The following is a 27,585-nucleotide window of genomic DNA, read 5'->3' on the forward strand; positions in this document are numbered from 1 at the left end:
AAAGAAGTATTCTAATAATCAAAGAACTCTGTTGGGTATCTTTTATAAGCTATATCTGTATTTAGGGAAGTCAGTTTCTGAGAACACTCTTTGCCATCATAATTCTCTTCATGAAAATATTTACCTATCACAGGTGACATGACAATAATGGATGACTCCATACAAACATGATTTTCAGAAAATTACCCTAAAATATAGCTGATTATTCTACCAAAAAAAGTTCCATTGTTAGTGATGAAATGAAAAATACCTCAGAAGTGATCAAGTTTTACAGATTAAATAAATCCTTACTTTGTCTTCAGGGTTCCAATGGAGTTTCTGAACTAAATCAATGCCAAAATCACCACTGTACAAAATTGATGAGCAAGTTAGCACTATAAAAAAAAATAAGTCAAGGAAGAATCTCAGATAAGATCTGTAAATTTAAATTAGACTCTAAACAGAATTCTCTTTTAAGGTCCCAAAAAGATAACTTACATTTGCTGCCAACATCCACACTCATTTCCTTAAAGACTTAGTACCACACAGCAAGAGCAAAACTAAAATTACTCTCAGACGATCACTATAAAGTGGCTCTCAGGCCGGCGCCACGGCTCAATAGGCTAATCCTCCACTTGCAGTGCTGGCACACCGGGTTCTAGTCCCGGTCGGGGTGCTGGATTCTGTCCGGTTGCCCCTCTTCCAGGCCAGCTCTCTGCTGTGGCCAGGGAGTGCAGTGCAGGATGGCCCAAGTGCTTGGGCCCTGTACCCCATGGGAGACCAGCAGAAGCACCTGGCTCCTGGCTTCGGATCAGTGTGGTGTGCCAGCTGGAGGGTGAACCAATGGCAAAAAGGAAGACCTTTCTCTGTGTCTCTCTCTCTCTCACTGTCCACTCTGCCTGTCCAAAAAAAAAAAAAATGTGGCTCTCACAGTCAACCTCTACCTCCTTGCTGAGAAAAGCAGCAGTTCTATCATGAATGTCTGTCTGTTGGATAATTGTTCTTAGGAAGGGCATTAACTCATCCCTCATTTCTTTGAAGTGAGTAGGACCAGCTAACCATTATCTTTGTTCCTGGCATAGTAGATACTGAAGTTCTATGTACAGTCTGATTATCATGTTTCAAGTCCTTTAGTTTAGGATTAGTAGCCTTAAGAACTTCTCCCCCCCCCCCCAAAAAAAAAAAAAAAAAAAAACCTGCTTCCAATATACCAACAGTGTTTACTTCAATTATTTAATGCCAGCCACATCTGATAGCAAAGGATACTGCTAAATGCACTTACTGCACACCAGATAACCAATAGTAGTCTGATCCAGAAGACTTGAATGCCATGAATTTTGGGCTGCATTTGGTAGGAAAGGATGGTCTGAACAAACATATATAATGAGCCCATACCAAAAGTGAGCACAGCTCCACTGACATGTGCAGCAAAAAGAGTTGTTTTCTGAGAGGCAGAAAGAAAAAATCGGTCAGTAAGAGAAATTCAGAACACATTGGCAATACAATATTTAACAACACAAGCCAGAAATTTCAATAGGATATTCAATGACTGGAGAATCTCTGCAGATTCTACAATCAAATAGAATTTCTGCTTAATATATTTAGTCATTTTAGAAACTAGAAAAAACATAGAAATGTTCTTGAAATGGACAAAAGATATGACTGATCTTTTTCCATGCTATGCTAAAGTCTCTGGTGATTACCAGGCCCTAAAGGCCTGAGCTTTTATCTGACTTTGTCTAGGCTATGTGGCAAAGATAACATCTATAAATGACAGAAGTTACAGAAGGCAGAGGCAGAAGTTAACTTACAGAAAGTTGGTAGTCATGCAAATAATCCCTCTCCATAGAAACACAAACTGTCTTGTTCAATGTAATTCATTATCACCATGTGAATTTTGACAAATTTTGCATCCATTGCTAAATTCAATATTCTTTAGCTAACTATAAATTCATGGTACTTTTACTACTCTTTTGAATTGGTCTGTAATATCTACTGTATCACTCACTAATTAGTAAGTCGAAATTTTTGACACATGCACAAGATCATTACTTTATTCCTTAAAAAATGCATCATTAAAAAAAGACAAAAGTGTATCCTTTGACAAAACCAAGACAAGAAATATTATAGGAGTATGTGTGGTCATGAGCAATTCTCAAATTCAGAATTTATATGTTATATATGAGTAATCCATGATCTTTATCTCAAAGAAAGAAAGAAAACTTAGGAACCAATATTCTGCTTTCTTATACTTATCTCCTAAAATTCTCCTTGAGGTTAAATTTTCGAGGCAGATAGAAGGCCCCTTGACAACAAAAACATAAATTATAGAGTTACGCAGCCATGCACTAAGGGATATCAAGGAGTTACTGGCATCTGCCAATAGCCAGGAACACATTTGTTCTCAGAGCCCCCAAGAAAAGACCAATCCTACCAACACCTCTATCCTGACCTCTTGCATTTTGATGAAGTAATTTCCCTTGTTTTAAACCACTCTGTCTGTGGTATCTTGTTACAATAGCCCTAGGAAAGTCATATAGATTTCTGCTTGATAACCCTTTCCAAGTCTCAGTAAGGACACATTTCTAGGAGGAAAAATTCCTCTCAGCTGACACTGAGGATGTTTACCACATATTTGTTTTTGCCGAGTACCATATACACAATTGATGTCAAAGAAACTCGATTTATACTTGTAAGTTAGATTTTTCAAATATTAAAGCAATTAGGCATCTCTTTTAAATGCAAGCAAGAACAGCAATAAAAGCATTTTTTTCCATTCTGCTTAGTCCCTTTGGTCTCTCTCAAGTTCCTAAATAATAAAAGAGAGCTTGTTCTCACTGAGTACTAATCTAGGTGCTGGAAATACAATGATGAACAAAACCATTGTGCTTATAATCAACAGAAAAAAATACCACCTTAAAATTTTTTGAATTATTTTAAATCATTGATATAAAATCAGAGTGTAATACAGCTATGAAGAATCAGCTTTCAGAAGCATCAGAAAACAAATGAAACAAAAGAATTTTAAATATAAATATTGAGGAAAGAAATGACAGAAAAGGCTTCCCTGAGGAAGTATAGTCCACAGTGACATCTTCAGAAGCCTATATCTATTCAGGTTTGGGGTTTGTGGTATGCCCCAAAGAGAATACAGTAAATGAAATAGAGTTAAAAAGCCTGTCTTATTTAAGGAACACACAAAAAAAAGTCCAGTGTTTACTACAATGGAGACATTAAGAGGGGCAATGATGCAGCAATGATGCAGAATAAGACTGGAGAGGTAAACAGACTCAAGTCATAAAAGATCTTTGTGTTAACTCAACAGCTGGTAGTTTTCAAATTATATTTTCCTCTCTTGATTTTATCTACTTTCACAAAAGTTTAACACGGCAGCAAAACAAAATGAAATCCTGTTATTAGCAACAAAATGGATGCAACTGGAAACTATTATACTTAGTGAAATAAGCCAATCCCAAAAAGATAAATACCACATGTTCTCTCTGATCTGTGGTAACTAACAGAGTACCTAAAAGGTAATCTGTAAGAGTGAAACTGACACTTTTGAGATGTGATGATTTTTAACAGCCCTTGTCTGGACTGTTGAGGATAACAGTGGTTTTATTTTTTTTTTTTCTTCATACTATTTGTTGAGCTCGTTACTTAGTGTAGGGTTAATCTTATGAGTATAAAGTTAACTGAAAATAGATCTTTGTAGAAGAGAAGAATGAAAATAGAAGAGGGAGGAGGAAGAAGGGTGGGAGTGTGGGCTGGAGGGAGGGTAGGGTAGAAAGTATCACTGTGTTCCTGAATCTGTATATATGAAATACATAAAATTTGTAAATCTTAAATAAAATTTTAAAAAACCCACTGCTAGTCTATCTTCCAAGCCACAACCTCTCTTTGCAAATCATTCAAAGACCTTGTTTGTACATAATTCATTCTGGATAAGTCAACTAGTATCTATCTCTGCAAAAGAGAGAGAGAATGAGGAGAAGGCAATGCATTCATCATTTTAAATAAGATTAAAACTTTATATTAGGAATGAAGGAGAGGGGCCTGCATTGTGGTATAGCAGGTTAAACCCCATCATCCCATATGAGAGTACCAACTGGAGTCCTGGCTACTCTGCTTCTGATCCAGCTGCCTGCTAAAGCACATGGGAAAGCAGCAGAACATGGCTCAAATATTTGGGCCTCTGCTACCCACACAGGACACCAGGATGGAATTCCTGGCTGCTGGCTTCTGCCTAGTCCAGCCCCAGCCACTGTAGCCATTTGGGGAGTAAACCAACAGATGGAAGATCACTTTCTCTCTATGTCTCTCCCTACCTGTTACTCTGGCTTTAAAATAAATAAAATAAGTATTTAAAAAGAAAAGGAAGGAAGGGAGGGAGGGAGGAAGGGAGGGGAGCAGTTTGATATTTGGGTAATGTTACAGGGTCTGCTTATAAGAAGAGCTGTGCAATGAAGTCATCAGTGAAAGATGAGAAAGACATTGAACAGGACTAAAGTTTCAGAAAGAGATGCAATCAAGACAGAAAAAAAAATAATCTCATTCAAAATCACAAGGTCAAGGGAATTCCTATAAGCAAAGATAAATCAGAAAGTAACAAAGTATTTAATCTACTTTGATGGGTGAATATGATAAAGGAGACAAGCAGTTTCTATGGGCACTCTCGGGAACTGCCATTAGAACTTACAGGCCTGTGTAAACAAGTATTTGAAATTAATTTTCTCTATACAGCCAGGTGATGAGAGATCTATTAACCTACCTGATCAGCAGACAACTGGAGCAAGGAATTACTAGCCATACCCTAAGAATTCCCCAAAACATGTTTCAATGCTGAGGTATAGACCAATTTGGGAAAATAGGATCTTATTTGTGTCATAGACAGCTAGCCAATTGTCACCAGGACTTTTGTCCCCTTTTATAATATAGTTTTGAACTAATGCTGAGCAAAGCTACATTTTCAAGCTATACCACCCTGCCACTTCCCTTGTGCCCAGCAAATGAGTATCAGTGAAACAAGATGAGTCTCTGCTAGGAGACAGAATCTTTCCTTGGCCAAACACTATGTAGGCTCCTCTGAACTCTCTTCTCAAGGTGATCCTAACTTTTGGACTTTTATATTCATCTTTGCATTGTCAATTTTAGCAAGAATACTGCTAAATCAGTTTAACCAGAATACCCTATCCTCAATTATATAATCACCCTCATTGAGATTCTAAATGTCCACCATTGCTCAGTGATACCTGATCGCTCTGGTCTGCTTACACAAGAATCTTGTTAGGCATGTTGGGTTAGCCAGAACTCCTCTTCACCTGCTATGTAATTTCCCATCACTGATCCTGATCTGATCTTGCTTCTTGGCCATAAATTCCTATCTTTGCTTGTATTTGGAGTTGCGCCCAATCGCTCTCCCTTACGGCAAAACTCCACTGCAGTGGTCCCTTCACCTTTCATAACGATCCTCAGTAAAGTCTGACTGACCCACTCCTTAGTGTCACCGAATAATTTTTTCTTTAGCACAGGTCAAGGTTTTTAAGAAGTAAGTGTGCTTTTGCATGTTTTCTTTTTTTTAATTTTTTTTTAATTTTTTTATTTTTGACAGGCAGAGTGGACAGTGAGAGAGAGAGAGACAGAGAGAAAGGTCTTCCTTTTTGCCGTTGGTTCACCCTCCAATGGCCGCCGCGGTAGGCGCGCTGTGGCCGGCGCACCGTGCTGATCCGATGGCAGGAGCCAGGTGCTTCTCCTGGTCTCCCATGGGGTGCAGGGCCCAAGCACTTGGGCCATCCTCCACTGCACTCCCTGGTCACAGCAGAGAGCTGGCCTGGAAGAGGGGCAACCGGGACAGGATCGGTGCCCCAACTGGGACTAGAACCCGGTGTGCCGGTGCCGCAAGGCGGAGGATTAGCCTATTGAGCCACGGCGCCGGCCTACATGTTTTCTTTTACTGTTTCAGCCAGGTGGATGTAGTAGAGTCTGGCCTTTAAATCACAATTGGAGAAAAGCTACATGCCAACCTAAAACACCTGCATTAGATGCATATTATATGTAAGGAATAAACCTCTGCCATGTTAAACTGCTAAATATATGGGATTTGTTATAGCAGCTAGCATTGAATTATATGCATCGATATTATATTAATCATTACTAAAAAGCTATGAAAACAGGAGAGACCAATCAGAAGCAGTACAGGAAAGGAGAATGTTAAATGAGAGACAGAATATGCCTATAAATATATATTTGTATGATGAGCATGGGTACTGAATTGTTACCATATGTCCAACTAGGTCATCAAATATCTAAACTAAAATTTTAAAGACCACAGAGATATTAATGAAAAAGCACTACATAGGCAGGATGCATCCAGTATTACCAAAGACTCATCAGAAAGAATGTCAATGGGAAGAACAGAGAGTGCACAGTATTTGGTGAAGGTGCTTCTTTAACATTAAGAATTACATGAACAAAAGCAGAAGAGCTACAGATCCTTCCTGTACTTCCTCTTATTCAGGGTGGACACCTAGGAATGCAGGCAATCAGTGGCAACAAACAAACTAGTAAATAAAAATAGGTGATAGGTAAATGATTTCAACTTGCAAAACATATTAAATACAAAGCAAAACAACTAACATTTAAATCCACAATTGTGTCACTTATTTATATTAACTCTCTGTCTGGTCTTGATGCAATCTCCACCTAAGCAGTAATAAAGAGTCTAACAACTGTCCTGTGGAATCAATAAAAAGTTAGAATAATTTATATTTATTCAGATTATTGAATATAAATTTTTCTAACATGAATGTAGATATTTCTGAGAGGATCAAGTAATTTAAAGGCAGTAGATTCTACTTTCATTAGGTAAAGAAACAATAACAGCATACAACTGAATTTTTCAGCTTTCCTTTTTAACATTTATACTTAATGTACTTCAGGAAAATAACTAGGCTGGACTAAAACACAAACCTGGAAATTTGCCACAAGAGAAAGTCCTAAACAACTCAGTATTCCAAGCACAAGGCCAGCCTTGTTTAATTTGATGATAAGGTTCTCGTCAGGATTCAGAGCATGAACTTGCTTATAACGAACATAAATGGTAGCAATGCCTGGGAAGAGATAATCCGAAAAACAACAAAGTAATAAATAACCAGGGAATAAAGTTGCCAATGAAGAGTTTACAAAGGTCATTGCTATCCAGAAGTACAGATTTTCCCTTTAATCTGAGAGAAGAAAAAAAAAAGCTGTCTATTTTTAAGAACTTTTAATGTTTCCTCACATAACTACTGGTATCTGTGTGACTGAGCAAATCACTTGACTTCCACAAGTCTCATCTACAAATATTTAGAATAAAACATAAGAGATAAGTTTGATGCCTTCCGAAAATCTCTATGAGTCAAATAAAACAAAAAATACTTTAATGATTAGTATCCAATTCAAAAGTAACTAGTTCTAGAATATAGATAAAATGAGTATAGACAAAAAAAAAGAAAAAAGAAAAATCTAAATGCTTATATGCCTCACTCTGACATCACTTTACTCCAAATGACCATAACTTGGTTCCATCAGTTCATCAATCCTACAAAGGAAAAAAGAGCTCACTTTTGCCATATGTATTTTCCAAGAAAGGGTCAAGTTACACTTACTATTGCAGAAATATTGCCCAAGAGCTCAGGAGTATGGAAAACATAACAGAGATGAGACTTTGTGGATGTGTTTCTGAAGAGTTTAGTCATAAGAAAAATTTCTTTCCATTGAATCATTTTCCTGACTTCTACTTTTGCTGTAGACAAATATCACATGAAAGAACACAACTATTTAAAATAATCACAGTATTTTACAGTAAACCATTAATAAAAATTTAGCTCAAAAATAAATTATCAGGAATGTAAAATACTGTGGTAATGGCCCCATTCTTTTGGCATTAGAATGTTACTCAAAAATCAAAACATGGTTTTGCCTCTATTCTCAAACTTCTAGATGCTCATACTTAAGGAATTTAGTTGAGGTTAGTAGAAGTCAGTTGTGTTATGGCTCTTTGTCCCCTACTGGTTGCTGAAGAAGTTCACTTAAAGCCTCAAGGACAATTTGGTTATACTTACAACTTCTATTTGGATGGGTAGTCATGTAGCGCTATAGGCATTTTTTAAAGGTTTATTTCCATAATTTAGCTTTTCTAGAACAGTGTTTTCCTTTTAGGAGCACAATTGTGATCAATAATTTAGTGACATCATATCAAGTATAATAAGAAAATAAGTAACACAATATTGTTTAACAAATAGGAATTAATATTAATTTTGATGCTATTACTTACATAAAACTGCAGCAACATTTAGCATTGCCCCAAACAAGCATTTTTCTGGAGCTACTGTACCAGTGTCACTGAAAGAAAACAAGAAGACATATGGGTTTCTTACACTAGACACACATAAATGTTTCTCCTAAGGGATAAGAAGTAACAACAATTACTTCAAATCCGTTAGCTTTCTAAGTCCAGGAGTTCAGCTCTCACATCATTTTATAAAGAGAACATGGCAACTAAAGCTACAAATACCCATCTGTTTCACTTTTTTGTCGCATCATTTAAGATTACTTCTTTTCTACATAATAGAAATCTACATAAATTTATTTCTATAAAGTTTTATTTATTTATTTGAAAGGCAGAATGATAGAAAAGAGAGAGAGAGAGAGAGAGATCTTCCACCTGCTGGTTCATTCTCCAAATGCCTACAACAGCTAGGCATTTGGGTGGCAGGAACCCAAGTACTTGAACTATCATCTGCTGCTTCCCAAGTATATTAGCTCAGAGATAGATCAGAAGTGGAGGTAGCACTGGATTCCAGGCACCCAGATATAGGATGTATGCATCCCAAATAGCGGCTTAACCCAGTGTGCCACAATGCAGACCTAAATAAATTGATGTTTTAAGAGGCTATCCTTGGGGGCAGACGTGGTGGCGTAGCAAGTAAAGCCACCGCCTGGAGTGCCAGCATCCCCTATGGGCACCGGTTCAAGTCCTGACCACTCCACTTCCAATCCAGCTCTCTGTTACAACCTGGGAAAGCGGTAGAGGATGGCCCAAGTCCTTGGGCCCCTGCACCCACGTGGGAGACCCAGAAGAAGCTTCAGGCTCCTCACTTCAGAGTGGCCCAGCTCCAACCATTGCAGCCATTTGGGGAGTGAATCAGTGGAGGAAAGACCTTTCTCTGCCTCTGCTTTTCTGTCAACTCTGCCTTTCAAATAAATTAATTAATTTAAAAAAAAAAAAAAAAAGCAGCAGCAGCAGCAGCAACTACCCTTGAGCATGTGAGGACTGTGTTCTTGACTTACCATCAATCACAAAGATACATCTAACTGTCTCATCAGAATACTCCCTAAACATCACAGGCCCTTTGACACTCTTTCCGCACAAATTAGCTTCTCATATAAAGTGAATTAACACTCATTCATTTATTGATCGACCAAAAAAATATTTATCAAGGGCTTAACATGTGCAAGACACCACTTCAAAGAGATGAATACAATGTATAATAAAACAAAGACGCTGCCTTCACAGAGTTTATATTCAAGACCAGGTTTTTGGTTGGTTGGTTGGTTGGTTGTTTATTTGAAAGGCAAAGAGACAGAAACAAAGAAAGGTCTTTCATCTGCTAGCTCACTCCCAAATGCCTGCAACGTTTAAGGCTGGCCAGGTCCAGAACTCATTCTGCACTGAACACCTCAAATGCACTTGCAGCAAAATTGCCTTTGGAGTGAGATTTGCATTTGGTTGTGTTCTCTGGGGTTATAACAACCAAATCTTCTGGATAGGGACTACAAACTGAATGGAATTTTGCAGAGTATCTAATTGAATTTAATCACTTTGCAGATGAAAGAAATGAAACTATGAAAACCAAAAATAAGACCTAGAGTTGAAATATCTTAGAATGTTAAATAAAATTCTCAAGACAATAAGAAGTTCATTAGCAGAAAAATAAAAAAGCAGAAGGAGAGGGAGGGGAAGTGCCTAGGAAATCACACACATTACCATCAGAGAACTGGGACTCTAAAAAAGAACTCAATGGCCTAAGTTATTTAAAGCCCTTTAAAGTGGGTGAAAACAAGTTCTCAGAAGGGAAAATAAAAATACTGAAGGACTCAAAATCTTAAATATGTGCCTTCACATGGGCCAAACAGTCCCGCTCTTTAAGGTACATGTTCCTCTAGCACAATGGTGACTATTTATCAACTTATTCCTAGAATCAGAACCTTAAACTCTGAGGCATTTTTGAGTTTTGTAAGTCCTCTCACAGTGCTCCCAACTTGGTCACCCCCTTTGGCTACACCATACCACTCAGTCATATCAAACATAGATGGTAGTGCCTAGAATTTCCTCTTTTTTTTTTTTTTTAAGAATTATTTTTTATTTGAAAGTCAAAGTTACAGAGAAAGAAAGAGAGATCTTCCATCTGCTGGTTCACTCCCGAGATGACAGCCAATGCCAGCAGTAGGCCAGGCCAAAACCAGGAAGCAGGAGCTTCTTCCAGGTCTCCCAAGTGGATAGCAGGGGCCTGAGCACTTGGACCATCTTCTGCTGTTTTCCCAGGCCATTAGCCAGGAGCTAGATTGGAAGTGGAGCAGACAGGACTTGAACTGGCACCCATATGGGATGCTGGCACTACAGGTGGTGGCTTAACCTGCTATGCCACAATGCCAGTCCCCAGTAAATTTCAATACTTAATTTGTCAAGAAATATCTACGTGGCATGTCATAAAGAATAAGAACATAGCCCCTAGATTTGAATTTTGCTTCCAACATTTTCTGAGTTGTGTGCTCTTGAGCAAACAAAATACCCAGGTTCTCATTCTGCCCACTCTCAAAAGAGTATAACAGTTCCCACCTCTTTTGATTGTTATAAAACTGCAATTATTTAAGACATAAAGAAGGCTAGGGGCCGGCACTGTGGCATAGCAAGTAAAGCCACCTCCTGCACTGCTGGCATCCCACATGGGCGCAGTTCGAGACCCGGTTGCCCCACTTCCACTGCTATGGCCTGGGAAAGCAGTGGAAGATGGCCCGAGTCCTTGGGACCCTGCACCCATGTGGGAAGACTCAGAGGAAGCTCCTGGCTCCTGGCTTCGGATTGGCGCAGCTCCAGTTGTTGTGGCCAATTGGGGAGTGAACCAGTGGATGGAAAACCTCTCTCTCTCTCTGCCTCTCTCTTTCTGTGTAACTCTGACTTTCAAATAAATAAATAAGTCTTTAAAAAAAATGCTAGAATATTACCTTACACATAGTAAATAAGTCAATAAATGCTTATCATTACTACTACCTTCTCATTTTATTACTGATACTGGCAGCATGCTTTAATTTTAAGGGGAAAATAATTCCAATTGTATCTTCTGAGGCAACCTCCAAAACTTGTCTAGAAGACTAGGCACTAAGGGGTCACAATTCAATAACCAACTCACTATATCCTACCCTGCTATCTATCACACAGAGCTGAATACAAGTTCCTTTTTACAGTCATTTTATTGTTGTAATGTCAATGTAAAAAAATCTGAATTTTAAAATACTGATTGCAAATGTTGGCTTCAATGTTAAAAATGAAAGACACATACTCCTATGGAAACATTTTCATCTTACTGACCTGATATAAGGCAAAGCAGGGTCAACATGGTGGAGTGTTACTGCAGTAATGTATGAAAATATGAAAGCAGCAGATGTCCAAATTACAAGGGCCGAAGGGAGGAAACTGAGGCCTTGCTGAAACCACCACATTTCAAACAGGTCTTCTGAAGTCAAAAACACAAATTAGAAAAGATAATTCACAAGGGTTGCCTCGATTTTACTTTGCCCATCATCTCCATACTGTTGTACTTAGTACCCTGAGCTGTTCAACTTCTGACATTTCCCACACCAGCCCGATACTTGTTTTTCACATTCTCAGTAAACAGAACAAGATTCACCCACTTGCCATAGGCAGAAACTTAGTTTCTATCCCAACTTCCTATATACTGTCAAGTACCAGGTCCTGTTTGTTCTCATTCTTTCACATCTACATCCTCTCTCCATCTTCACTGCCACTACTCTACCTAAACCATCATCGCTTGGCCAAATTACTGTCATGATTCCCTTAACGGTGGTTGTGGTATATTAAATATACACAGCTATCCCTGGTATCTTTTGGAGGACTGGTCCCAGGATCATCCCATGGGCTCCAAAATCACCAATGCTCCAGTGCCTTATACAAATAAAACAGCATTATATCTGCATATAACCTACATATATCCTCCTGTATACTTCAAACCTCAAAATGACTTATAATACCTCATACAATGTAAATACTGTGAAAACAGTTGTTGGATTGGATTGTTTAGGGAAAATGACATAAAAATAAGTCCATATATGTCCAATACAGACAGTTTTTTTCTGTATATTTTCAATCTGTTGAACCCAGAGATGCAGAACTCATAAACATAGACAACCATCTATATTTGGTCTTCTGTTTCCTGGCAAAAAGCTCCTAAAATCTTTGGAATCAGGAGTCATTAATGTCTTGTATATTTTAATCAGAAATCTGGAGCTGGCAGCCATTAGGTAGCTTCAGGATGGAGACTGGTGACAGGATGATAAAGGGGTGTGGACTTTCAGCTCCACTCCCCAGTCTCTAGCGTGGGCAGAGGGACTGAGGTTAAGCTGATCATAACAGCCTATGGTTTTAATCATGCCTATGTAATAAAACTTCCATAAAAACCCCAAAAGACTGAGTTCAGAGAACTTCCAGAAAGCTGAACAGTGGGCAGTGTGCACCCATTCCCACATTCCTTGCCCAATGCATATCTTTAGCTGTGTTCTTTTTTTTTTTTTTTTAACTTGAAAGGCAGAATGATGGGGGAGGGTGGGAGGATATCTTCCATCTGCTGGTTCATTCTCCAAACGGCTGCAACAGCCAGAGCTGGGCCAACCTGAAGCCAGGAGCCCAGGACTCCATCTGGGTCTCCCACATAGGTGGCAGGAACCCACATATTTGTGTACTTCCTTGCAGAGTATACACTAGCAAGAAGCCAGATCAGAAGCAAGGTGGACTCAAACCCAGGCACTGTGACATGGGATGCAGGTGTCTCAAGCAGCATCTTTTTTTTTTTTTTTTTTTTTTTTTTGACAGGTAGAGTGGATAGTGAGAGAGAGAGAGAGACAGAGAGAAAGGTCTTCCTTTTTGCCGTTGGTTCACCCTCCAATGGCCGCTGCGGCCGGTGCATCTCGCTGATCAGAAGCCAGGAGTCAGGTGCTTCTCCTGGTCTCCCATGCGGGTGCAGGGCCGAAGGACTTGGGCCATCCTCCACTGCCTTCCCGGGCCATAGCAGAGAGCTGGCCTGGAAGAGGGGCCACCGGGATAGAATCCGGCGCCCCAACCAGGACTAGAACCCGGTGTGCCGGCGCCGCAAGGCGGAGGATTAGCCTGTTAAGCCACGGCGCCGGCCATCAAGCAGCATCTTAACCACTGTGCATACACTCACTCCTACCTGTAGTCTTTGTGATATCATTTATGATACCATTAAATGTGCTTCTCTGAGTCCTGTAAGCTATTCCAGCAAATTAATGGAACCCAAGGAAGGGATCATGATAAGCGCCATTTATAGCCAGTTGATCATAAACACAGATAAAACGACTTGGGCTTTTTGATTGGCATCAGAAGATGGGGGCAGCCTTGTGGGGCAGAACCCTCAACCTGTGGGATATGAGACTACCCTCAGGTGGATATTATAGGGATTGAATTAGGGAATAGCCAATTGGTGTCTGCTGCAGAACTAACTGGTTACTAGTGGAGGAAAATCCCCAAATACTTCTTGGTGCCCACAGAAATATTTACTGACCGTTGAGTGAGAGAACAGGAAAAACATTTTGGTTTTTGCTATATTACTCAATCCTACTCCAGTCCTGACCACAATTAATCTAGACCACAACCTAAAATCAGGGTTATAATTTTAATTCTAAAACACCACTATGGCCACTTTATTGTCCTACAAAGAATCTTTCAGTGGTTCCCCTAAGCTCTTATAAACTGTCTTTACTCTTAACATTGATCTATAAGGTCCTTTACATATGATCTCTATTTATCTCTATATATCTCATATAGCTACTGTTTATTCCCAATTCCTTGCTCTAGCTATCATCATCTTTGCCATCATTACAAAAGTGTTTATTACATCTTACAATGTTATGAAATACATTAAATACATGACCTCATTTATTCCCTTCAAGAGAATTACAGGTCAAGAGAAATGCCCCCAAACCAGGGGCTGGGAGGTGGTGGGAGATTCAAATTCAATGTGATTCTAACACCAAATCACTACGCTATATGGTACCATAGCAAGATTCTTGAAGCTCCTGGAATGAGTCAGGCTCTCTGGTAGACGTTCAGGCCTGCACGTACTTTGCTGTCTGCAGCTGGATGAGGACGTCATAATGCTCACTCCCCCCACCTACAACCTACCCAGGGAACCTGTGCAGGTTTTTACGCCCCAATGCTCCCAGCTTCAGCCCGGTGGCCCTGCTTTGTTTCCAGCTGTCATCCACCTCCCCAGCCAGGACATTCCTTACACTTAACTGTTACTTCCTTGTTTGGCTTTATCTTCCTCGCTGAACTTTTAAGTTCTGTGAAAGCAGGAAATAATTGTTTTGTTCACCATTATATTTCCAGCTCCTACATGAAAGAAGAAAAAAAGAGAGGGCCTAAATACATACACACCACTCATCACCACGTTCTTCCTCAACCTCTAGACTAAGGATGTTGTTAATGCTGTGTTCTGCAATAGAATGGATGCAATTGGAAACCATCATGCTAGTGAAATAAGCCAGTCCCAAAAAGACAAATACCATGCTTTCTCTGATTTGTGGCAATTAATGCAAAATACCAAAAAAAAAAAAAAAAAGTATAGGAATGAAACAGACATCTTGTGATTTGATTGCTGTTTTTAGCCCTTTCTACTTTTTACTTGTTGAATATTATGGCTAGTGGTACATTAAGCCTGTGATTATAGAGTGGATTGAAACTTATGTTTTTGCAAAAATTAAAGAAAAAAAAGGAAGGAAGGAAGGAAGGAAGGAAGGAAGGAAGGAAGGAAGGAAGGAAGGAGAGGGATTGAGGGAAGGACAGAGGGAAGGAAAAAAGTTAAAATATCTTCTCAGAATTGTACCTACAAAATATATGAAATCTGTTCTCTTTACATTTACTTTTTTAAATTTTATTTCTAAAACTATAGAAACACTTTCAAATTCAAAGAAACTACTCCTATGCATGTTAGAATAATTTCATGTTTAGAAGTATGTTCTCTTAGCTTGAGCACGTAAAAAATTCAGTACTTCCAATTAACTTTGTGAATATACTTACAGCTCTCATTCTCTACAATCTTCCACTAAGCTTCCTCTTTTGAGACTGACCTAAATAATGAAATCTCAGCCATTTTCACTTGTATTTGTCACTTGCTCCGATCATCTGACTTGTTGCTAAATACATACATTACTTACATGTTGCTAAATAAGATTCTTTTCCTTTGCCCCTAAAGTCATCATTATAGGCTTGATTTGGGTAATTTCCCACCCACATTATCATTAACTCATTTCTGAATGTTTTCCCTTGTGGGCCTTAACATCCCATCAACATTTTTTTTTATTCATCTACTTAATTAACCATGACAACTCCTTGCTAAGATTCTACAGGTATTTTCTCCTACACAGGTTTCTAGGACAATAATTCTCAATTTATATATATTTTGAATTATGTCAAGATCTTTAGGTTTTTTCTTTTATGTCCTTAAATATTCATCTATATTTCTGACAATTCCTATCTAAAATCCTAATTCCATTATTTGTTGGTATGACTGAGCCTCCCATAGGTATTTCATAGTTCTCAACTGTGAGTTTGTAAGTGGATCATTTTCTTCTGGGAATTCTCTACGAGGCTTAAACTAAGGCAAAATCATCCCAGAGGGGGTCTATGTTTATTTTTGGCAGGCACTCTGGCACATTACCAAGTTTACATGAATTTCTTGGCTTCTAGGTTTTTATATTACATAAATACATAAATTTGGACCTTGAACCTGAGTGGTAGCAAACCTTAGAGTTTTCAAGTGGTGTTTTTACTCTCCCATCTGGAGTGATGGGAAAATGAATAAATTCCTTTGTGGTCGCTTTTAGCCAGGTGGGAGACATTTTTCTGGCCCACCCTTTACTGAACGTGCAGACTTTTGAGGAACCTGGGTAAATTTGTGGGGAGGCAGTTCTCCAAGGCCACACATTGTACGACGGTAAGAGGAAATTTTTACATTTTATTCTGTGAAAATGTCAGCTAGTGAAACGCAGGCACCATTTACACAAACTGCCATGTGAATGGGGCCTGCTGGAGTTGTGTATTTGGGAGGTCACAGGAGTAATGCTTTTTCTCCACCGTGCAGAGGGAGCAGGGGGAGCCTAGCGCCTATTCCCAAGCGTGCTTTATTCCGCTATCAGCCAGACACCCTCACAGGAGACTTGTCTGGTTCCAGCTGTCTCTGACATTTTAGCCATGGGGAATCTCTGTTTCTCTTCCACAGAGATCTGTTAAGAATTTTAAAGGATAATGAAATTTATTTAGCATTCAGGTGTTTTGGGTAAAGTGATTTTTCAAAACATTTTGTCCACCCCATTGCTAAAAACATAACCTGCTCCCACTTTTAGGGTTTTTTCATGTCTAAATCCACCCTATTTTTCAAAACCGAGCTCAAATTCTATCTTCCATATATAACCTTCCCTAATCCCTGTGTGTCTGGAAACAGACACCCCTTCCTCTCACAACACTTGATTTACACATCTGTTAGTTTATTATCTTGTACAATATAAAAATTTAGGAGGGCGGCTTAAGTGAATAAAACCCTTGTGAAAGGATTCCACTTATCCACCAAGCAGAGCACAGAACCCTAAACCTCATACTTGCTCAGGATGTGTTGAATGAACAACAAAATACAGTCTTTTCTATTTCAGTGAGCAGCACTATCACATTTTTCCAGGTTAACCAGATACGAAGACCTCAGAATAACTTTGGGTTCATTTTCTCCTTCAAAGTTCTCAGACACTGTCATTAAGTGATGGTCATTCTACTTCTCTATGTCATTTGTAAACACCCTTCCTCCCAGTTCACACAGTAAGCACTGGATTCAGATCCTCAATTCTCTAGGCCTACCTGTTTTGTTTTGTTTTGTTTTTTTCCTACCCCTTCATCCATTCTAACTCCCTTGCCAAGTTATCACTCCTAAAGAATTCTCCTCAAAACTTTTTAAATAAAATCATGTGACCTTAGGCAAGCTTCAAAACTGCTCTGAACCAGTCTCTCCTTTGAAAAATGGGAATAATATTATCAGTACAGGCCACACTGTCCATAACAGCAGCCACCAGCAACATGAAGCAATCCACATTAAAATTTCAATTGATTAAAACTAAATAATTAAAATGTTCAGTTTCTCAATCATATCAGTCACATTTCAAATGTCTAAAGCCATAGACGTCTAGGAGACAGTAATAATACTGGACATTTCCAAATTGTGGAAAAGTTCCGTTGACTTGTGCTAGAGAGTTATTGCAGGGGTAGAACTGATAGCACAGGCAAAGACCCTGACACACCACTGATGCAAGACAAATAGGCAGGCGCCGTGGCTCACTTGGCTAATCCTCCGCCTGTGGCGCCAGCACACGGGGTTCTATTCCCGGTTGGGGTGCCGGATTCTGTCCCGGTCGCTCCTCTTCCAGGCCAGCTCTCTGCTGTGGCCCGGGAAGGCAGTGGAGGATGGCCCAAGTGCTTGGGTCCTACATCCGCATGGAAGACCGGGAGGAAGCACCTGGCTCCTGGCTTCAGATAGGCACAGCGCGCTGGCCATAGTGACCATTTGGGGGATGGAAAAGGAAGACCTTTCTCTCTGTCTCTCTCTCTCACTGTCTAACTCTGTCTGTCAAAAAAATAAAATAAAATAAATAGTAGCTTCTAGAATTATCTGTCAAATAATCTAAAATAATACCTGCTTTACAGAGGTTTATTCAGGGAGTAAATGAAATAATATATGTAAGGTAGTATCATATCAGTAAATATTTGTTCTCTTTTAGAATGTAAAGGATGAATTACCTGTTGTAGAAATGCAAAGAATTTCAATCTTCAGAACCGTCCAAAACTGTGTCTTTTATAAATCCTGAAATCCACACACAAAGATAATAAGAGGTAGTTGTTTCAATCTATATGATTTTAAGTATCAATTTCAAATCAGCATACTAGTATTGTCCATGAGCAGAACACTAAGCAATAGCATGATTAACAGGCGATTTTTCTTTAAAGAATTAGTACCTGGTTTTTTTTTTATGTTTTATATCATCTGAAATTACATGATTCTTATCCTTTCTCACATATGACAGCTTTCACAGCCTCAGAAAGAACAAATAAAAGGAAAAACTCCTGGTTTCCTCGAAAGAAAGACACAAAAATGAGGAAAGAATGACAGCTTATTTTTTATTTTTAAGCAAAATAAGGCATTAACTTCCATGTGATGTAATGGAAAGAACACAACTACGAGATTAGGCTCATCTAAGTGCAAATCCTAGCTTTACCACTTCCCAGATGTACAAATATGATTTCAGGCAAGTCACTTAGCTTCAAAGTTACAGCATTCTGACTTGTAAAATAGTCAGACTCAAAAGAGGGTAGAACAGAATGCAACATAAGCACATAACAGTGATAGCAATAGCCTGTTTATTAATTCTGTCCAGTCATTTCACTAGCCATGGGTATGGGACATGACTGCTATGTATGAATTCTTTCTAGGTATAAACCACCTTAGATTCACATTTCCTTAGGCTGTGAAGGTTCCAATTGTTTATACCGACAATTCAGAAGAGAAGCAGGGCTTGAAATTTGACAACGACAATTAAGAAAAGTGCACGACCTAAGTGAGGAAAATAACTAATTAGGCCGGCGCCGTGGCTCAACAGGCTAATCCTCCGCCTTGCGGCGCCGGCACACCGGGTTCTAGTCCCGGTCGGGGCACCGATCCTGTCCCGGTTGCCCCTCTTCCAGGCCAGCTCTCTGCTGTGGCCAGGGAGTGCAGTGGAGGATAGCCCAAGTGTTTGGGCTCTGCACCCCATGGGAGACCAGGATAAGCACCTGGCTCCTGCCATCGGAACAGCGCGGTGCACCGGCCGCAGCGCGCTACCGCGGCGGCCATTGGAGGGTGAACCAACGGCAAAAGGAAGACCTTTCTCTCTGTCTCTCTCTCTCTCACTGTCCACTCTGCCTGTCAAAAAAAAACAAAACAAAAAAAAAAAAACAAACAAAAAAAAGAAAATAACTAATTAACTGCCTATAGACTGTCAACTTAGAAAGCTGAAAGCATGGCTGTGTAATTGCCAACCAAGCAGAATTTTAATGGTTAATAATTTAAGAAACGTTCTAAAATACCTGAAAAATATGCAAGAATAAACTTCCTACAGCAGTAAGAGATTTAAAAAAAAAAAAAAAAAAAGTCTTGCATCTCACCTATCTTCCCTGCTTTCTTTGAAGTTCCAGGAATCAAAGCTGCAGTTATAAATTTTTTCATAGATATCTGAATGCCACTAAACTGTCTCCCCAAGCAGTGACTGCTAAGAAATAGTCAGGCATAGCACAAGGACGTTTCAGTCAATAACAAGTCACACCTAAATATAAACAGTACTCCCATGGATTACAATGAACTGAAAATTCCCTATCACCTAGCGATGTTGCAGCCATCACAATGTCCTAGCACAACACAATACTCACAAGTCTGTGGCAATGCTTGTGTAAACAAACCTACTGTGCTACCAGTAGTATAATAAAGAACAGCAACACAAGTATGTGCAATACACAATATATTACAATAACAAATGGCCATGTTACTGGCTTACGTACTACTGTAGTATTCTTTTTATTCTTATTTTTAGAGTATACTCCTTTTGCTTAGAAAAACACAGAAGTGTAGGAGTGGGTGTGGTGGAGCAGAGGGTTAAGGCACAGCTTGGGATGCCCATATCCCATATCAGAAGGCAGAGTGAAGGGGCTGGTGCTGTGGCGCAGCGGGTTAACACCCTGGCCTGAAGCGCCAGCACGGTTCTAGTCCCGGCTGCTCCTCTTCCAATACAGCTCTCTGCTATTGCCTGGGAAAGCAGTAGAAGATGGCCCAAGTCCTTGGGCCCCTGCACCCATTTGGGAGACCCAGAAGAAGCTCCTGGCTCCTGGCTTCGGATCTGCACAGCTCCAGCCATTGGCGGCCATCTGGCAAGTGAACCAGCGGATGGAAGACCTCTCTCTCTGTCTCTACCTCTCTCTGTAACTCTTTCAAATAAATAAAATAAATCTTTAAAAAAAAAAAAAAAAGAATGCAGAATGAAGTCTAGGTTCCTCCACTTCTGATCTAGCTTCCTGCTAATGTGCCTGGGAGGGCAGAAGGTGATGGCCCAAGTATTTAGGTCCCTGCCACCCACACAGGAAACTGAGATGCAGTTCCTGGCTCCAGAGTTCAGTCTCACCCAGCTGGGCTGTTGTGGACATTTGGGGAATGAACCAGAAGATGGAAGATCTCTGTCAATTTACATTTCAAATAAGTCTTTAAAAGAAAAAAACTGTAGTATCAAACAGTATACATATATCTTATGTTTACTGAGTCTCTGGTTCCATCTAGGGATGGAACCTACTGTCGAGGTTCACCTAAGTACACTCTGTGATATTCCCACAGTGACAAAATCATGCAGTAAGGCATTCCTCAGAAGGTTGAGAGATGAACGACTGAAATGAGGAAGGAAATTCTGGATGTTCCAAACTTACACAATGTCTTAGGCTTCTTTCAGAATGACACAGAAGCATCGTCCCAAAGCAAAGCATAACAGAAAAAAAAAAAGTTATTTTTCTTAACTCTAACTTGTCCTCTTGACAAATATACCGTTCTCTAATGGTTAAGTTCTGGAGTCTAGAAGTCTAGATATCATTTTATAAGCTACATCAAATGTCAAATGGAGAGATTTCACGATGCAATACAAATCACACAGTTGTATTTGGGTGATTATTTACCAATTAAAATTTGGGAAAACCGAAAAAAAAATATTGCTATGGTGCATTTCCTGTGTTTTCCAAATAAAGCACGTTGCGAGATCACTCGGGAATAGCAATTTCCTTTCTTGGGCCTACTCCCAGCAACAGAATTCCAGGTAGTAGACTAAGCTTACAGTAAACACAAGGTCATCGCAGATCTCAATTTCAAACGTCTCCCTGCCCCCACCACCAAGGTACCTGAACCCAGGAGTGACTACAGGACGTTCACTCAATCATTAAACTTTTTGGGGGACTAAGCCGCAGGTTCTCGGGGACCCGCTTAAACAAAACCAGAAGAATTATTTAGAAGGGCGAAGCACTGGCGCAAAGATCTCGGCTCGGCTTTGCCCGGGGCCAGGGAAAGATGCGGGAGACGAAGCTGAGCTTGGGCACCAACTGGGGCACGCGGAGCGTGGGGAGGACGAAATAAGAGGACGACAAAACCGAGGCACGGACGACACCAAACCGCATCCTGCACTCTCCCCCGCCCCTGGGTGCCCCGAGCCCGGGAGCCGCTCCAGCGCCCTGGGGCCCTCTGCGGCGCCCAGCCGCGGCGTCCTGGAGGCAGGCAGACCCGCGCGCGCGCGCCACGGCGAGAGGGGCACCGGGCTGCGCCCACTTCCCCGGCCCGTCGGATGCCACCCAGTGACGTGGCCTCTGGAGCGAGCGCGCGGGCTCCAGACGCCCGACCTGTTCCCCCTTCCTCCCTCCTCTGAGCCTGCCTTACCTGGTTGACCCTGCCAGGCCAGGCGGAGGCTCCGAAGCCTTCCCGGAGCTCAAGGGGCAGGGCGGGGCACTGGGGCGCGCTCCCGAACGGCTAGGCCAGCCCTGGGCGCGCTCACCGCACCGAAGAACGCGCCCGCGCCGCCGCTCCCTGCGAGCCAGTTTCCCTTTACGGCTATCGCGAAACTGTCGTGAACGGGCTGCCGCGGATCGGAGTCACCCAGTGGAGCGAAGTCGGAGTTGATATTCCTGGGGGTGTGCTTGTGGGGGTCGGGGTAAGACTGCGGGGCTCGGTGTTAGGAGGACGGCCGGGGAGCGAAGGACGTGGTGGGGGACACGTCTCCAGGGAGGAGTGTGGCGAGGGCTGGATGCTCTGGGGTGGGGCATTAGGCTGTAGCTGGGTACGGACTTGCGCGAGGCGAACGCCGTCCTTCTTCCTCGAACGGGGTGGCCTCGCGCGCGGGGCTGTGGGCAGGGCGAGGGTCGAGTGCCCCTCTGGCCCCTGGTGGAGGCTGAGGCGGCAGAGCGCGGGCCTCGGGCGCGGCCGTGGGGAGCGGAGGTCGAGGTGGGGCGAAGCGCGGCGGGCCCGCGCTGGGCGGCCGAGGGCTGCGGGCGCTGCCCGCGCGGAGCCGACCTTGCCTGTCGGGTCCACACCCTCCGCCCGGCTGCTGCCAAGTCCACAGACCGTGTGGCATCCTCTCCCAGGTTGGTTTTCCCGTGGAAAGGGGTGCCGATGTGGCGTGGCGGGGCCTCGCGTCGTGGTCAGCAACTTTTCTGGAAATTTCAGCCAGTGCTGCCCAGGATTCTTGGAAGGAGAACAGGAGGGTTGCTCGAAGTGCTTGCCAGGGTTCCCCGGGAACACTGGATGAATGGGACCAGACTTTACATTTAGGCGTGTTTGGCTTGTTTCCTTCCATGCGATGCCGGGCAGTTTTGTGTCATTTTGGCCATTTTGCAGCACTGGTGTTGGGTATGTGGGTTTACTTTACTGAAGAAGGGGAGCGCACGGCTGTCTTTCTGCAGGTACTAGTGTTCCTATGTGGCTGTAGTCAAAGAGCAGGTGTAGTCCCTACTCTCAGAGTAGGGATGGGTTCAGCCGGTGTGTTTGGAATTGAGTGACTTGAAACACAAGTTAGACTGTGGTAAGGGCAGTTAGTGGATTACCAGTGTAGAACGACTCGCGTTCCCAAGAAGCTCAGAGTTGAAGTGAAAGCCTTGTGCTGCGTGTTAGTTCTGTGCTGAGAAAGCTAAAAGTCCCCTTGTACAACTTGTCCTCATGACCCTTCCGTTCAAGAAATGACAAGTGTTTGCTCATTTTCTTTAGAGGACACTTGTTACTTCCTTTTTTAAGGAATGCCAAGATGTCACTTCACCAAAACTCTAGATCTGCGTTGTGTTACACAGTGCATTTCAATTCTGTTGAAAAGGCTTTTGTTTGGGGGAACTTGCTGTATATATGACTTGTTAAATAGTGCTGCACTTGATCCTGTGATCTTCCTAGTTTTTTCTTTCCTTCTTTCTTCCTTTGCTTCCTGGTTCTTTACAATTTTCTCAGCCTCCCTAATAGTGTGAGCCTTTAGTATTTTCATTTGGCGGTGCCATAAGGGCTGTTTAGCCCCCAGTTGCCTGTGAAAGGACTGCAAACATAGTGCTGAATCAGTGCGGATCAAAACTTGGCACCCTCAGACACGGGGTGGGGGGATGGGAATTCTGGAATCTGAAACAGCAGGTTGGATGTTGTGTAAACTTACCTTATGCTCTGTTCTACAGTTGGACTTTATTTTATTTTATTTTTTTAATGTGAAGCTTGTGAAATATTGTCAGGTATTCCCTATGCTGAAGTCCAGGCAGGAATAAAGTCGGCAGTATTCCCTTATCCTCAGCTGCTATTGTGCAGATGTTCTATATGATAAACTTTTTAAAGCCTCCATGTGTGTAATTTTAGTAGATGTACTCATGAAATGACCTCTGATTATATTTTTGTACTTATACTGGACTTTTCACATAACTGCGGATGCCTGCACAAAGAAAATTCTTTGTCAGACCATATGTCATCTTCTTTGGACTCACAAAACAGTTTGTTGACAGTGTATTGTATCGTAGGGTATTTACAAGACTACCCTCTGTCTTTTGGTCTTCCTGAGAGTATGAAATGACATGTTTCAATCTTTTTCCTCAAGATCTAGAACAACTAAATGCTGATTAAATACTAGATGAATCATATTTGTTCATTGTTCAGTAAGTACTGATTAACTACTTAGTGCTAAGTATGGTGTGGGATTTGGGGAAAAGAATGTTAATGAGACTGGCATGGCCCTTGCACTCATGGAACTTACAGAACAGTGTGGAGAAAGACAAACCCCTGCCAAAAAACAGTCAACAAACAAAAAACAGTTCAAAGAGTGGTAAATGAAACGTTGTAAAGGGAGCAGAGTACAGTAGAGCCAGGTTAGTAGAATAGAGGAATTTACTTACTAAGTGAAAAGGCTACAGTAGCTATTAGATTATGATCATTGTTATCATAAACTGAATTACAGGTGATGGGAGTTATTTTTACAGTTTAACTATTAACTTTGATACTGGCATTTGGCAGAGTGGTTAATCTGCTGTGATGCCTATATCCGGAATCATGGATTTGATTGTATTCAAATCCTGGCTCTGCCTCCAGTTCCTGCTTCCTGCCAGTGTGCATCCTGGGAGGCAGCAGGTGATGACTCAAATAGTTCAGTCCCTGCCTCCCATGTGGGAAACCTGGATTGAGTACTAGGCTTTACAGCCTGCCCCAGCCTTAGATGGAAGCATGTGGTATATTCATTCATTCTGTCTCTCTTTTTCAAATGAAAAAAATAAATACTTCTTAAAGATTTTAACTGAGGTGGGTGTTGTGCTGCAGTGGACTAGGCCACCACTTAGGACACCGACTCTGTGATATCAGAGTGCCACTTCCTGTACTGGCACCTCCATCTCCTGTCTAGCTTCCTTCTAATATACCTGAGAAGGCAGCAATGATGGCCCAAATACTTGGGTCCCTGCTACCCATCCGGGAGAACCAAACAAAGTTCCTGGCTCCTGGCTTGTCTGGCCGGGTCCTTGCTGTTATGGGCATTTAGGGAGTGAACCAGGGGATGGAAGATCTCTCTCTCTCTCTCTCTCTCTCTCTCTCTCTCTCTCCAACTCTGCCTTTCAAATAAATAAATGTTTTAAAAATATATTAACATTTATGACTTATGAAAATGTATTCTCAGTTAACAAATGCACCATGCTCCGACTTACAGCATTCTTTATAAGGCCATTTGTGGCTTTCCATCACATCAGAATAAAAACTGTCATAATCTAAACCACAGGGTTGTGTTACTCTTGAAACTTTTCCACCTGGTTTACTCCTGCCCAGGCACAGTGATCTCTCAGATCTCTCTTGTCTTGACAAGTAGTTTCTTGCCTCAGGTCTTGCTTCATTTTCTTTATTCTTCCTGCTGTTCTTAAAACTGCTGACTCCTTCTTTTCCTCAGTTTCTTCAGAGACTTTAACAATCCTATCCAAAATGTGTACCCCTATTTTCTAGCTTAGCATTTTGCTTTCCTCATAGCACCCATCACAATGTGTAATGTTATTTGCATATTTACTGGTTTACAATTCTTTTTCCTCTGGGCACAAGAACTAGGACCATGTGTGTCGTATTTATTACAATCGCATTGGCTGAATGCATTTGGAACTTGGAATCCGTTTTCTTATAAAAACTGTTAAAACTGGTGGCTAGGTTTCTAGACTAGCTAGCAATAATTTTAATTTTTTGCTTGGTAAAATGTAGTTTTTTGTCCTGTGACAAGAAAAAGACATTTTCTGCTCACACTTTTGGGCACAGAACTGACTTCATATTCAAGTGGCTAAGATAACTTTCGTAATATTTTTATCTCATTTCCATATTTTCACCTCACATCCTTTTTCCCTTCTCTTCTTATTGCTAATCTTCCTATTGTGCCCAGGAACCTTATCCTACTCCCTTGAGGTATGCTTTCTTTTCATTTGCTAAAAATTCAGAAGTTCCTCTTTCTCTGAAATGATTCTCATGGCAAAAAACCACCAAGTCTTAGATGTAATTGGGGAAAAGAAGAGTGGAGATGAATTTGTGTCAGCAACAGCACCTTTTGTGGCTGTTTGTATGAGGGGACTGGAGAAAGTTTATGGAAAATGTTCCCTGCTGTGTGGGGAACATAAAGTCACCATGGTGTGGTAGGTGCTACATGTATCTGAATTTACATTTGCAATGTTGTTGCTAATAGCCTCTTGGGAGACAATGTTGCTTAATTGAACTGTTGCCAAAGAAAACCTTCAAAAACTGACTCTTTTCATGTATGTGTTATATAATGACAAGATCTATAAGTTTGTCAAAATGTAGATTTTTCTAAAAGAGAAATAGAAGGTTAAAAAAGAATCTAGGTCACAGTAGGGAAAAACTCACAAGGAAAGTATCAGTTTATACTAGTCCTGCCAAATGCTCAAACTTAAAACCATTAAGATCAGTTGCTTGTAGCTGTTTAGTGCCAAAAGCAGACAAACACCCTCGACATAGCACCTCTTTTTGTTAGTGGTAGGAGAATGGAATACTGCAACAATAAAATATAAATGGAGTTGACTAAACTTTGTTGCCATTTTAAGTGAAAATCCATAAGAGTTGATTGTAGCTTCCCAATTATGGAGATGCATCATTCAATTTGGCCATAGAAAATCTGGCTACTGGGAAGCTAAGTGTTTTGGTGGTGTTTTTTGATCTGTCTTGATCTCATAATCTTGTCACCAGTTATTTAACATTATATTAATATTGTGTAAAAACAGTTTTAATCAAGAACTTTGTGGTATATCTGTGTGGAGGAATTATTTGAAATAGTAGAAATTAGCTTTGATGTCCTTTCTTGGTTTGAAATATTAAATACTTTCATTTCATAACACCTGAGTTGGTTATATTGTAACACTGATTATTCTTTTGAGATTTTTGAAAAATTTTTTAGGAAAATTAACATGACTGCAATGATTCAACATCTAAAACAGATGTTGAGATACATAATTGACAGAGGTTTTACATGCAACCTTTGGTCATTAGTGACAGCGAAATTTGGGGATGTATTTATGGAGATATAGGGAAGAACTCCTGGTATCTGTGTAATCCAACATTATGTCCAAATGTCTATCCAGGCCATGGTGACCCTGTGCCCTGCCTCCCAAGGTGCCTGTGTGGCCTAGGTCCTTGTTTCTGCAGCAGTGACCTGGTGCCAGTCAGCTTAACAGCTGCTTTCAGGTGTCAGCCTGACCCACTACATTTCAGGAGCTGCATGCCCCCAACTCTCACCACTGGACTTAACTGGCCCTGCCCTCCACCTGGGACAGGGTGCCACCTGCTACTCTCAAGACCACTCTACCAAGGCAGACTAAACTGAATCTTGATAAGGACAACAGGGCATGTTTTCGTAATAGATCCATTGTTAAGATATTCTAGGCCCTATATCACATTCTGTATTCCCATGGTATACCATTTCTGGAAATTTTATATTGCTTTTTGTAGAGTTTTCAACCAGAAGAATAAAACGTGCCTTTTCTGGTTCAATGCCAGTTCTCTTTAATTCTGTTATGCTTGTTTTGTTGTTGTTGTTGTTTTAATCTTCTTTTGATTTCTCTTACTCCTGTTACTCACTTTGGATTTCCCATAAGGTTCTTTATTCTTTTTCTTTGCATATTTAACCACTTCAAAAACCATTCTAGTCTTTATCTGGACATTAGCTTCTTACTTG

General features: G+C 41.0%; 2 protein-coding genes across 12 annotated transcripts in view; one reads left to right on the forward strand and one right to left on the reverse strand.

Annotated features, from left to right (window-relative positions):
* Positions 1-21,900, reverse strand: part of DRAM2 (DNA damage regulated autophagy modulator 2) — a 37,750-nt gene extending 15,850 nt beyond the window's left edge. For 2 of the 9 annotated variants that reach the window (XM_062191956.1, XM_062191949.1), the window contains exons 1-8: positions 21,807-21,900; positions 18,113-18,176; positions 14,570-14,665; positions 11,609-11,753; positions 8,294-8,361; positions 6,949-7,088; positions 1,246-1,423; positions 292-374 (exon numbers count right to left, since the gene is read on the reverse strand). In XM_062191956.1, coding sequence (XP_062047940.1) covers positions 292-374; positions 1,246-1,423; positions 6,949-7,088; positions 8,294-8,361; positions 11,609-11,739 — 600 coding nt within the window. In that variant the 5' untranslated portion in view covers positions 11,740-11,753; positions 14,570-14,665; positions 18,113-18,176; positions 21,807-21,900. The other 7 variants (XM_062191951.1, XM_062191952.1, XM_062191950.1 and 4 more) reach the window with 7 other exon arrangements.
* Positions 21,901-21,975: 75 nt separating this feature from the next.
* CEPT1 (choline/ethanolamine phosphotransferase 1) overlaps positions 21,976-27,585 on the forward strand; it is a 38,954-nt gene continuing 33,344 nt past the window's right edge. The window contains exon 1 of one of the 3 annotated variants that reach the window (XM_062191946.1): positions 21,976-22,077. The gene's annotated coding sequence lies outside the window, so the exon portion shown is untranslated. Of the gene's footprint in view, positions 22,078-22,424; positions 22,508-27,585 lie in introns of those variants that run through there. The other 2 variants (XM_062191945.1, XM_062191947.1) reach the window with 2 other exon arrangements.

Source organism: Lepus europaeus, chromosome 5 (assembly GCF_033115175.1).
Source record: "Lepus europaeus isolate LE1 chromosome 5, mLepTim1.pri, whole genome shotgun sequence".
Classification (NCBI taxonomy): domain Eukaryota; kingdom Metazoa; phylum Chordata; class Mammalia; order Lagomorpha; family Leporidae; genus Lepus; species Lepus europaeus.